We start from the raw sequence: 14,075 nt of genomic DNA on the forward strand, positions 1-14,075 counted from the left end.
CAAAAGTTACATTCTCCTCTACATTTCAATTCAACCCTTTCATCACTCCCCTATAGATATAGATATAATAGATATAAAAGATATGGGTGTGCAAAAATCGAACCGAAAAAAGTGTTATTAGCTTATTGCTATTAAATTATTGGATTAACGATTATTTAATGATTTCATAAAAAAAATTAGGTTATCGATTCGGTATTGATTTTTTAATATTGGATTATTAAATAAATCGATAATCCATTAAGATTATAATAATTTAATATTTTAATTTTTACTCATACATAAATATCAAAATAGCAAACAAGGGATATTAATATAATCACTTTATCAGATTATCAATAGCCAACACAATTTACAGTTCACACTATATTTACCATTTAGGCTTTAGTAACACTTTAGGTTCACAATGTCAAAATCTAAAGAACTAAGAACGACGGCGGCTACGGTTTACAACGACAATGGCAAGGGTTAGGCGATGACTAAGGTTGTGAATTGTGAGTATTCATAATAAGAACATCTGATTTGCTTGTTTCGTTGTATGCCTGTATCCCGTTAAATTATTTGAGAAGTTGTATATTTATTTTGAAAGCATCTGTTATTGGTTAGATCAAAAATTGAACCGTTAAATATCAAAATTCGATAAACTAAAAATTGATAATAAATATCTTATTGGTTTGATTATCGATTAAGCGTATTTAAAAATTAAAAATTGATAAATCGAACCGATAATACTTCAAATCGAATCAAATTGATCGATACACACCCCTAATGCGAGGGTTTCATTTAAATTTATGTGATACTTTTTAAGTTTTGATCTCACATTATGTGTGTGATATATTGTTTTTAGTCGATGTTAAAAAGAATTGATATCTTTTAAGTCCTTATTGGTATGATCGATTTATAACCATGTATATATATATGATTTGTTTTAGACCATATGTTTCAAAAGTCCTATTCCTATTTAGAAGAATGTTTAACTTCTATTTTTGTTCTGTTGGAGGTCAGACATTAATAGAAACATAAGTTTTTTTCATCATGAATTAATGAAAAATTTATATTTTAAAACATTATTTTCTCATCCTATTCCCATCGAACTAGCTAGTTCACTGAAAAAATGCATAATGAAAATAGACCCTCATTAAAATATTGAAAAATAATCACTGAACATTTTTTCCTTTTTCATTAATTGAATCAAAATATACTTGGGAATATCCACTAATTATTTTTTAGTGGAAAATTTGTGTGAAAAAATAATGATTTTTTTAGTAGTGAGGTACATGTTCCAATCCCCTCCTCCTTGTAATATTTTACCATATATTTTTTGGAGGTCAAGCTCAAAACCTCATGCTCCATCCATATAATGTCTTTTTTGGGTTTTTTACTCGTGTTCAGAGCCTATGAAGCCCTTTTTAAATTTGAATCGCGCACTGTAGGGTTTATTTAAAGGTGACGGTACCAATAAGATTTTTTCTATACTCAAAATTCAAACTCAAGACCTTTAGTTAAAGTGAAACGATTTCACTACTGCATTACAATCCATGTTGATCATCAATATAGTTTGGGTGACAATTTTCTAGAAAAAAAATTGTGTAAAATCAAATATCATAAATTGAGATGTAGAAATTAAACATTGAATTTTCTTAATAAAAAAAATCCTAGCTCCTCTAATGTATTATTAGTATACTTGTAGGGTTTATGATATCTCCTCAACTTAAATAAAAAATAATTGTCGTTTTATAGGTAGACAAAGGCACGTGTAGTTTCAAACGCAGCAGCCATTATTCTCCTCTCCTTTACAGGTGAGATTCAAGGGCAAAAAGGTACCATGCAAGCTGTTATTTAATTTACTGATTGATTACGATCGACGACTTTCACAAGAAAATGATGATGATTCAATTTTGTGACCTAGCCTTTCTTTTTTCTTTTCATTTGTTGAGTTTAAAATTAAGTCGATATGAAACAACAAATAAGTTACAGTCTCAAGTTTTATATCCGCAAAATAGATTCAATTGTTATCCTTAATATACTCATGGTCTAAACTATTTATCTTCTAACTCTATTTATTCTTTTTAATTTCGCGAATAACGTTAGCATCACTGCTATGAAATAATTCACTGTGATACCCTATCGATATATTAGTACCATATCAGTATCATATAAGATTGAACTTAATTCTCTGTGATAATCCATCGGTATATTAATGCCCTATCAGTATCATATAGGATCACTACTATAAAATGTGAAAAAACGACGCAAAAAAGCGACGGACTGCGTCGCTCTTTTGCTCGACGCTTTTTAAAAAGTGATGGACTGCGTCGCTCCTAAATTTTTTTAATTAAAAAAACATAAATAAAAAGAGACGGACTCCGTCGTTTTATTTTTTAAAAAAAGTAATTATTTAATATAAAGCGACGGTCTGTGTTATTTTCTTTTTAAATTTTTTCAGAAAAACAACGGATTAATGGTCTCCGTCCGTCGCTTTTTAATCTTGGTGTTCTTAAAATTTTCCAGAAAAGTGATGGACGTAGGGTCTCTGTCCGTCGCTTTTATGGAAAAAAAAATTAAAAAATCCAAAAAAGCGACGGACTAAAGGACCCTGTCCGTCGCTTTTCTGCAACGTTTTTGATAGCAGAAACCTGCAGTTTCTGTTGCCCCAACTGCAATCAAAATTTAATTCAGTCCATAACAATTTAGCCCATTCAAACACAACTAACAACAAATAAAATACGCAAAATACATAATAACAAATATAATTAAACGCTTAAAATGAAAAAAATCATTATTTAGAACGATTTAAAGTATTTCAAAGTTAACAAAAAAAATTGAAACATTCATAAACTAACATAGGTTACTTAAGAACTATTTTTTATGTATTCATCCGGAGTGGACCTCTTGAATAACGGGGCGGAGGCTGACGGGCGAGGTTGAACAATTGTTCTTTCATTTGCTCAACTTGTTCATTCATATTTTTTTGCTCCTCAACCCTTCTTGCCTCAGATTCTGCCAATGCGCGTGTAAGTTGTGCAATTTGCTGAGACATAGCAGTTATCTGAACTCCGTCAACGGCCTCGGCTTGACGCGATGATCCAATACCTTTTAAATCTGATTGGAGTCGTCGTACATCATTTCTAAAGCCCATTCCATATATTCGGCCTTTGTGGCTACCTCCAATCACTTTTTCTATCCAAATTTGAGTGGACTATTTAGGCGTTAGTTGGATCGAATCTCCCATATCACGTATGTGCCGCTCATAATCTTGTTGCATATTAAAAAATAAAGGTTATAATCAATATATATATATATATATATATATATATATATATATATATATATATATATATATATATATATATATATATATATATATATATATATATATATATATATATATATATATATGTGTGTGTATGTATGTGTATGTATTAAAAATAAAAGTTAGAATCAAAATATATTATACATTATGTTAAATAATTTACATAGGCTCGTTTGGCCCTTTCCTCCACCCACTCATCCGGATCCGACGCATTAGTCTTTTTCTTTACATGAGTCTTTTTAAAGACTTCATGACGATAGAAAATGTGTCCCAATTCTTTATCCTATAAATAAAAATACAATTAATGAAATAATATTTTTTCAAATAATTTATTTAAGAAACTAAATTTAAACTTAAAATTTAGAAACCTTACCATCTCCCTCTAAATCAGACCAACACTCTTTGCATCTCCGGTGTGAAACGAGCCACCCTTTAGGCTGACTCTAGCTTTTTTTCCTTGATCGGATAAAACTTTGAATTTTTCGGTATCCCAATGCGGCATAATTCTTCAAATATATGAGGCAGCATCCAAGTCGAAGGTGCTCGATATTCCCTAGCTTTTTTAGCCAACTAGACAGTCTGACACTCGCTTTTCTTTCAAAAGTGGTCGCAATGACCATATTGTACCTTGGCTCTGAGGTACATAAAGTCTGAAAAAATGAATAACGTCAAATAATTAGTTAAGTAAAACATTATTGACCATTTCATGAACTCTATCATGTTGAAATGTATCATGTAGAACCCTATCATGTTCAACCTTAATTTGACCATGTGGTGCAAGCATATTATATTCATCCACGGGTAGCAAATTAAAAAATATATTATTCAATCCATCTATTTCTCCATGATCAAACCATACAAAATATCTAGGTTTAAATCCATTACCATAAGAATGAACCATAACTTTATCTGGATTAAAAAATTCAAGCACCTACATCCACGACAAGGACATCTAACCAATCTATTTCTCTTAAAAATATCAAGTGCCATTGTATGATCGATAAAACTTCTTACACCGTCAATAAATTCAGATTTCAAACCACCACCAACTTCATAATGCATGTTATACATCCACAAACGATAATCCATCTACAAAATTATATATATTCAAACTTAATTAGTTCATAAAGACTACAATTCATCGAGACTATAACTGTTATTAATTCAAGTTATAATTAATTAATTTATATAATAATTAAAATTCAAATTATAATTAATTCAAGTTATAATTAATTAATTCATATAATAATTAATTCAAGTTATAATTAAGTTCAAGTCCTAATTAATTCAAGTTTTAATTAAGTTCATGTTCTAATTAATTCTCGTTATAATTAAGTTCATATTCTAATTAATTCTACTTATAATTAAGTTCACATTCTAATTAATTCAAGTAAAAATTAAGTTTCAAACCTCATGACATTCAAATTGAAGTTCTAAATTAAAATATCCTAAAATTCAAGTATCTAAGTTATTCAAATTAGCTATAAAGTCTAAAGAGTTCAAAATTTATACACACTTAAAAAATTTCTAAGTTTAACTTCAAAAGTCCTAAAGTTCAACTTAATGACTTTAAATATCTAACTTTACTTAGCTTAATTAATTCTAAAGTCTAAAGATTTCAAAAATTAAACAAATCTAAAGTTTAAAATTAGTATCTAAGTTATTTTAATTATAAGTTCTAAATTAAAATACTATAATTCAAATATCCAATTTTCAATATTTTTCTAAGTTTCAAACTTCAAAATTTCCTATATTCAAGTATCTAAGTTATTCTAAAGTTCAACATTAGCTTAATTAGTTCAAAAGGAAGCTTAACTTCAACAAGATTTCTAAAGTTAACAAAAAATTCAATTTCAAAGTTCTAATTATGTTCAACTTCTAAATTTAAGTATCCTAAACTAAAGTCCTAAAACTCAAGCCTCTAATTAAGTTCCAATATTTTTCTCTAAGTTTCAAACTTCAAAACTTCCTAAGTGACAATCCAATATACAAATAAACTACAACAAACTACATGGAATAAACTAGTTAAGTAGCTACTAAATCACAAATTACTATCCAATTTACAATCTAATACAAAATCTCAAATCTAACTTAAAGCTTAAAATCAAAACTATAATTAGATTCACTAATTTTACAATCCAATATACAAATAAACTACAACAAACTAAATGGCATAAACTAATTAACTAACTAACATCACAAATTACTAAAAAATTTATAATCTAATTCAACAACCCAAATCTAACTTAAGCCCTAAAATCAAAACTATAACTACATTCACTAATTTCACAATCCAATATACAAATGAACTACAACAAACTAAATGTAATTAACTAATTAACAAACTAACAAATGACAAATAAAAGAAAATTATTTTTTTTTTATAAGGTTTAAGCTCTAACCTCTTAAAGATGAATAAATACTCCTAAAGCACAATAGGACGGAGGCGGCGCAGCGGCGGAGGCGGGGGAAAGCAATGAGGGTGGAGGGACGTCGGTGGGAGGCGGGGCGGCGACGGAGGTGGTGGATTTGTAGAGAGAAGGGAGAGAGAAGAGAGAGTTTAGAGAGAGACAAAACAGAAAAAATACGTTCTGTTTGCCACATATTTTAATAAAAGCGACGGACAACGTCTCTAAGTCCGTCGCTTTTTAAAAAATATTTGACTTCCATTTTGACCAAATAGCGACGGACAAAGCGATCCAGTCCGTCGCTATTTTAAATTTGTTGACCAAATCTTTTGATCAATGTCGACGGACTTAGCGACCCTGTCCATCAATATGTTAAAAAAATAATTAATAAATAAAAAATAAATACTTACGACGGACGGCGTCGTAATATTTAATTTATAAATAATTATTTTTTAATAAAATATATAAAATATTTATTCAAAAATAATATTTATTTTTAGCGCAAAAAATCGTCAAAATAAGCGACGAACTAGGTGTCTCTGTCCGTCGCTTTTAATTAAAAAAAATGATGGATAACGTCATTTTATCCATCACAGTTTATTTGCGATGCTGTCCGTCACTTTTTGTTCTGTCGCTTTATGGACTCTTTTTAGTAGTGAATTGAACTCTTTTTTTAAGAAATAAAAATAAAACAATTAAGAGAAAATTATTAAAAGCACAGTCTTATTTATTAAACTCTAAATTGGTAGAAAATATATTCTTTGTGATGCTGATTCGTGTATATTGATACCATATCGATATCATATATGATTAAACTTAATCCTTTGTGACAATTCGTCGGTGTATTGATACTCTATCAGTAGTATGTAGGGTGAGCATTGACGTCAGCATTACGTTAGCACGCGAATTTTAAAATAAACTTATGTCATTTTAAAATAAAAAGGAAGATGAAAGTAATGAGACATTCAAGGATAGATACTTTCCCTTTTTGGGTATAAGTGTTATTTTCCCTTCTTTTTTTTCCCACTCTATGTGTATTTATATTGGAGCCTCGATTAAACTCAGATCACGCATTACAGGGCCCATTTGAATTTGGCCGATGCTATCAACATAATTTTCTCTATACTAATTATGTCATTGAGATACCACATTCTTTACACTATTGATGTATGTACGTTTGGGGGGGGGGGGGTAGGGGTAGGGGTGGGGTGGGTTTTGGGGGAAAGGGTCTAGCTAGGGTTGTGGAAAGGAGGTTGGAGGGAGAGTGGCTTTTCTGTGTGTCACGTGATATCACGTGAAGAGGCACGATAGCAAGTCGTTTGAAACCATTCACTTCCAAGAATACCGCTACGAACCACTTGCAGCTTCATTCCTATCTCCATCTTTTTGTCAAATTTCCTTTCCCTTTCCAATTACTTTTTCTTTAATAGAGATGGAGGGAATTGTTGTTTCCTTTCCCGTTCACCCATATTCTCCCTTTAACTCTCTTCTACAACAATAGCACCATGCCTGCCCTCCTCAAGCTCCAATTGTAGCTAGAGGGGCGCTCTCTCTCTCACACACAGCAAGAATATAATATTATTGCATAGATCATATATCAAAAACCACACATACATTTGTATCAAGCGCTGTCGTCTCAAGCGTGAAAAAAAAAAAGAAGAAAAAAGATATACTAGTATTACTGTTTTCATCAACATTTTGGTCAATCCATATAGTTCAAAGTACTGATTGCTTCCTCTCTCAATTTACTGTATATTAGAGCCACAAGTACATTGAACTAGCTAGGGGGAAAATAAATTACTAACTTTAATTCGTTTATTTTTCTTCTTATTGCAGCTAGCTTGCTTAATTAGCAGACAAATCAAAAGAGGTTTTAGCTGTGTTTATACTGTCTTTCTCAAGATCTAGACCCACCACATAGACCGCCTCAAGCTACAGCTAGTGCGAATATGTATCCTCCAAGCAATAATAACTGCAACTTCAGCCCAATTTTGTCTTCTTTAATATACCAAAATATTCCAGCTTCTCCTTATATGCAATATGAACACGAACTATTTTTTCAAAGTTGTTATCATTATGACCAATATAATTACCTCCAACAACAGCAACATGTTCCTTTGATAGATGAATTGAGTGTTCACATCTTAGCTGACAGCTGCACCGAGACTGCTACTAAACCTTCAAATTGCGCTGATAATGTTATCATCAGCAATCAAGTATTAGAAGGAATGGAAGAAGGAGGTGGAGAAGTTCGAGGAGGAAACAAAGGAGAGGACGTGATGAGTAGCAGAATTAGTATTGATAGTGGACGGATCTCCAAAAAAAATAAGAGATCTTCCAATAAAGATCGACACAGCAAGATCAATACTGCTCGTGGTCCTAGAGATCGAAGGATGAGGCTTTCACTTGATGCTGCTCGCAAGTTTTTCCGTTTGCAGGACTTATTGGGATTCGATAAGGCCAGCAAAACTGTAGAATGGTTGCTTACTAAATCGGATTCCGCAATCGAAGGGCTCGTGGCCAAAGGCAATGATGCTCAGGTTACTCACATTAATAAGCAAACTAGCTGCAACACCACCACTACTACTACTGGAATTGGTGCAATTTGTGCATCTAATTCTATTTCCGAGTCATGTGAAGTTATATCAGGAACTGATGAAACTTCCTCTAATGACAAAAACAAGGAAACTGCTAAAGACGAGAAGAAGAAAAAGAAGAAGAAGTTTAACACAGCTCGTAGAGCTGCGTTTGAACCTCTTACAAAGGAATTGAGGGATCAAGCAAGAGCCAGGGCTAGAGAGAGAACAAAAACAAAGAAAATGAGCCAAATTGGCAAATCGAAAGCCTCGGCTCAGGATTTGAACCCTTCCGGATCTGGGAAGCCCGCTAATAAAACTTGTGAAGAACCTGGAACACATGAACAACTCACCTTTCATCATGAGAAGAATAGTGTTGATGACTGTAATTTGGTGGTTAATGGAAATTGGAACCCATTTAGCATCTTCAACTATCATGAGCAAAATGCTGGAATTTCCAATGAGGTAGGGGTTTCAGACTTTGTTTATTAGGGGTTCAATATTAAATCCACGACAATTTAAAGATTTATTAAACACTCGTAGATGATTTCAATTTATATATTTTCTCACCAGCTTCTGAATTTATTTTTCTAAAAAAATATTATTTCTATTGTAGCATCAATTAGTTACAGACTTCCAATTTTATGGAAAGCTGTGGGAAGGCTAGGGCAAGGAAATTGGAAGCGGACGAAGTTCCTTCTTCATTTTGTGCTACTCGGCCAGAGCAGAAGAACGTTAACGGCCTGTTTCTGTTGGTAAATGTAACATAGATTACTTTTAATTGTGTGTTTCTTTTGTGTAAAAACTTCTGCGCATATAGCCTATCTCTTTTTCTTTTTTTTGAATAAAATTTTGGCGGAGTTCATTAAATAACATATCAATATACAAAAACATTGGGGTAAATAGGCTAAAATCTCAATGGGTCAAATTTAGCAGAAATGAGAGTCTCAATTCTTTTTACATTTTTTTCAAAAAAATTCCCAGTGGGTATAATATTTCATACCAAAAAGTTTAATTACAGTACGAAAAAAAAAAAGAAGAGGAGGAGCTTACATAAAAAAAAATTATTGCCTAACTAACAGAAAAATAGCCTTGTCAAATTTTGACCTTATACTAGGAACTTCTCTTGCCCATGGGAAAGGGTCCTTCAGCATCACTAGGAAGTTGTTGAGCCAATAGATATGTGTTGTTAGTCGAAAAGTTCATTGCCAGTTTTACTAAGCAAGCAATTTGTCAGTTGGCTGGCTTTCCTATAGCAATAAGTAATCCTGATATTAGCATGATTGAGCAGATCAAAGTGTCCTAAACTTAAATCCATCAAAGATCCCTAGTTGAGTAATTGATTTCATTTTTCTTGGGGGACTAATAATTTTGATAACCTTTTCTGTTGATCAGCTAATTAAGAGTTCAAATGCAAGTCTTGGCACATCTTATCTTTTATCTTTTTGTTTCTTTGTCCTCTAATCTTGTCAAACAACCATATTCATCTTAGGATATTATACGAATTATTTTCATTCGAAAAAGAGTCTAAACACTGTTTTCATTGAACGATCATCTTCAACCCTATAGCCATATATATCTTGGTAAGTATAAAAGGTGGCAATGATCCGTTTATTAATCTCCGTTTGTTTAGTTTTCTGTCTAAGAAAGGCTTCAACTATGTTTTTTCACTTCACCTTCCTCCTCGGCAGGGGCACATGTACGCTTAATTAACAGTTATTTGGCAGATTCAATAGTTTTGACTCATATTTTATATTTGTGATTGTTGAAGAAGTCTCATATCGATCAATTATGAGATGAGTGATCTCTTTATAGAACTTAGACAATCTTAATTTCTTGAACTAACTTTTGAAGTAGAATTAGACTCAAAATTCATTTATTTATTATGTTAAGAAATTATATATACATAATTAAATTTAGTACTCAATCCTTAACTAGCGGTACTTGAGGTTTAAATTTAGAATTCATAGAGTTCAAACCTCAAAATCTATCATGTGTTCTCCCAATGCTCCCACCATATTCCAACCCAGCCAGTTAAAATCTTTATATAGATGGAAAACATCCACTCATATCACAAGTAAACCACCAATAGGTTTGAAGCGCTCCAGTACACGTTCAATGTACTTCTTTTGTGACAGATAAATCTTCCTTTTATCTCTGAGATGAGTAATTCTCTTGCCCAAAATTTTCTTAGCATGACCCAAGTTTTCGTGGAAAAAGACTTACACAACTCTTTCTTCAGCTCGTCAATCTTGGAAGTATTCCTACCCACAATCAACATATCATCCACCTATAGCAAGAGGATGATAAAATCATCGTCAGAATTTTTTTGTACAAATACACAATAATCTGAAGAAGTCTTCTTGTAGTCTTTCACCCCCATAACAGATTCAAACTTCTTATACCACTGTTTAGGAACTTGTTTTAGCCCATAGAGACTTTTTTTGAGTTTACACACTTTTTTTTTACCATTTACCTTGAAGCCCTCATGTTGTTCCATATAAATCTCCTCTTCTTGGTCACCATGAAGAAAAGTCGTATTCACATCTGTCTGCTCAATCTCTAAATTAAGATGAGTAGCCAAACCAAGAACTATACAAAATGTAGGACATTTTCACAACAGGAGAAAATATTTCATCAAAGTCAATACCCTTCCTTTGACCAAATCCATAAACAATCAATCTAGCTTTGTACCTGGGCTTCAAGCTATGTTCTTCAACTTTAACTTTGAACACCCTCTTATTTTTCAAAGCTTTCATGCCCTTAGGCAATTTCACAAACTCATAAGTGTGATTCTCATTCAAAGATTCCATCTCACCTTGCATGGCTTCAAACCATTTATCCTTATGCTCATCTTCCATGGCCATTTCATAATACCCATGTTCACCCCCATAAGTGAGTAGCACATAATCATTAGGTGAATAGCGAGAGGAAGGAATACACTGTCTTGTAAACCTCCTCAGAGGATTATTTGATTCTTCCACAACTTCATGAGCAAGAGCATTATCAATTACAACATCATTGTTATCATCAGCATCAACATGTTGATCTGGACTTGATTCTGAGCATCACCATGATCATCAATCCTACCAACATCATGCACATTTGTATGAGGAACTTGATTAAGATAGATTACGCCATCAGAAGTTGAAGATTCTAGCTTCTGCGCTTTGTCAATATCTTCAATGGTTTGATTCTCCATGAAAACGATATCGCGGCTTCTTACAAGCTTCTTCTCGATTGGATCATATAGCCTGTAACCAAATTCATTAAGGCTATATCCAACAAAGATGCACTGCCTTATCTTGGCATCTAACTTTGACCTATAATCTTTTGGCATATGTACGAAAGCTTTGCAATCAAATACTCTCAAATGGTCATAGGAAACATCCTTTCCATACCAAAATTTATTTGGAACATCACTTTCCAAAGTAACCGTATGAGATAAGTTAATAACATGTGCAACAGTCAATAAGGCCTTACTCCAAAAAGAGTTCGGCAACTTTGCTTCAGAAAGCAAATATCTAACTCTTTCCATCAAGGTCTTGTTCATCCTCTCAGCCAATCTATTAAGCTGAGGAGTCTTAGGAGGAGTCTTTTGGTGTCTAGTACCTTGATACTTGCAGTATTCATGAAATGGTCCACAATATTCACCACCATTATCAATACGAATACATTTTAGTTTCCTTCCAGTTTCTCTTTTAACTGAAGCCTAAAATTGCTTAAAGACACCCAACACTTGGTCTTTAGTCTTAAAGATATAGACCCAAAGCTTTCTTGAGCAGTCATCAATGAAACTAGCAAAGTAGAGTGCACCAGCTAGAGTCCTTGTCTTCATTGGACCGCATAAATCAGAGTGCACCAATTCAAGCAACTCTGTCTTTTTTGAAGGAGGATTAGATTAAAGGAAACTCTATTTTATTTTTCAATCAAGCAGTGCTCACACTTTTCTAATTTAGCACTTTGAAAACCTGACAACAATTTCTTCTTGGCTAGAACATTAAGTCCCTTCTCACTGATGTGGCTAAGCCTCTTGTGCATAATGTTGAGGAGTTATTAATCTCAACTGTATTCACCATATTGGCACAAGTAGAAGATGTAGTCCAGTATAGACCATAACGTTTGTTGCCACGAGTCACAATCAACGAACCCTTGATGAGTTTCTACTTTTCACCGCCATTGGAACTAACATATCCTTTATCATCTAGAACACCAACAAAAATTAGGTGCAGACGAACATCAGGTGCATGTTTTACATTGTTCAAAACTAGTTTAGTTCCAGTACTAGTTTCCAAACAAATTATACTAACACCAACCAACCTAGATACAGTCTCATTACCCATACTCAAGGTTCTAAAGTCACCAGGAGTATAGGAAGAGAAAAAATTCATCCTTTGATGTCACAAGAGATGCGGTACCAGTGTCCACAATCCAGCTTGATTCATCACAAGCAATATTTATCAGATTTGCATCAAGAACTGTAACAAGATCTTCGGTGGAGATGGTGGCTAGGTAATTTTCATTGTCATCTTCTTTATTTTCCTCTTTTTCTTTGTTCTCCTTTTTTAATTTCTGGCAGAACCTCTTTGTGTGCCCTTTCATGCCACAATGATAACACTCGATATCCCTAAGTCTACCTATGGATTTGCTCCTACTATGTTCTCTATTCTGAGAACCACGATTTTATTTTCTCCTTGGAGCCAGTTACCAGAATATTCGATGAAGAAGAAGACTATTGAGATTTTCTTCTCATCTCTTTGTTCAAGACACTACTCTTGGCGGAATTCATAGAAATCATACGATTCGGAGCAAAATTTGACAATGAAGTTTTAAATTTTTCCCAAGAGTCTGGTAGGGAACCAAATAGAAGCAAACCTTGAATTTCTTTATCAAATTTAATACCCATAACAGATAACTAGTTCATGATTCTCTGAAAATTATTTAGGTGATTTGTCATCGGAGAACCATCATGATATTTTAAACTTAACATCTATTTTATTAAGAATATTTTATTATTCTCAGTCTTTCGAGCTACAAACTTTCAAGATGCTCCTATAAGGTACATTCATGTGTCTCTCCAGAAATATTGTTCAACACATTATCATCAACTCATTGCCTAATAAATCCACAAACCTGCCTATGCAACATATTTCACTCTTCATTTGTTTTATTTTCAGGCTGTATAGTGGTAAAAACTGGTTGATAAATATTCTTGATATAAAGCAAATCTTTCTTTTTTCCCTTCCAAATGACATAATTAACACCATTCAAAGTAACCATTCTACTAGTGTTGATTTCCATCGTCCCCCCAACCCAAAAAAAATATATATTTATATTTATATATAGCAAAGAACCAGTTTGGATTTATGCTGGGACGTTCAACTACAGAAGCCATCCATCTTATGAGGAGACTGGTAGAGCAACATAGGTTTTTTTTTTTAAAATAATATAAAAATAATATATATTTATATTTATATATAGCAAAGAACCAGTTTAGATTTATGCTGGAACGCTCAACTATAAAAGCCATCCATCTTATAAGGAGATTGGTGGAGCAACATAGGGAGAGGAAGAAAGACTTGCATATGGTATTCATCGACCTAGAAAAGGCTTATGATAAAGTCCCAAGAGAAATACTATGGACATGTTTGGAGGCTAAAGGTGTACCTGTGACATATATTAGGGTGATCAAGGACATGTGCAAGGGAGCCAAAACTAGGATAAGGACAGTAGGAGAAGACTCAGAGCACTTCCCAATGGTGATGGGTTTTCATCAAGGAT

The 14,075-nt window shown here is 32.9% G+C and overlaps 1 protein-coding gene across 1 annotated transcript; it reads left to right on the forward strand.

Moving 5' to 3' along the window:
• The first annotated feature begins 7,084 nt into the window (after positions 1-7,084).
• Positions 7,085-9,174, forward strand: LOC129899690 (transcription factor CYCLOIDEA-like). The gene is made up of 3 exons (XM_055974717.1): positions 7,085-7,439; positions 7,555-8,759; positions 8,911-9,174. The coding sequence occupies exons 2-3, from the start codon at positions 7,668-7,670 to the stop codon at positions 8,959-8,961; spliced, it is 1,143 nt and encodes a 380-aa protein (XP_055830692.1). The 5' UTR covers positions 7,085-7,439; positions 7,555-7,667; the 3' UTR covers positions 8,962-9,174.
• The last annotated feature ends 4,901 nt before the right edge of the window (positions 9,175-14,075 follow it).

This window comes from Solanum dulcamara, chromosome 8 (genome assembly GCF_947179165.1).
Source record: "Solanum dulcamara chromosome 8, daSolDulc1.2, whole genome shotgun sequence".
Lineage (NCBI taxonomy): Eukaryota > Viridiplantae > Streptophyta > Magnoliopsida > Solanales > Solanaceae > Solanum > Solanum dulcamara.

Coding starts and splice junctions, on each gene's coding strand:
- LOC129899690 (XM_055974717.1), top strand. CDS start 7,668: ATGTATCCTCCAAGCAATAATAACTGCAACTTCAGCCCAATTTTGTCT. Junction 8,760..8,910: donor ATGCTGGAATTTCCAATGAG/GTAGGGGTTTCA, acceptor TTTCTATTGTAG/CATCAATTAGTTACAGACTT.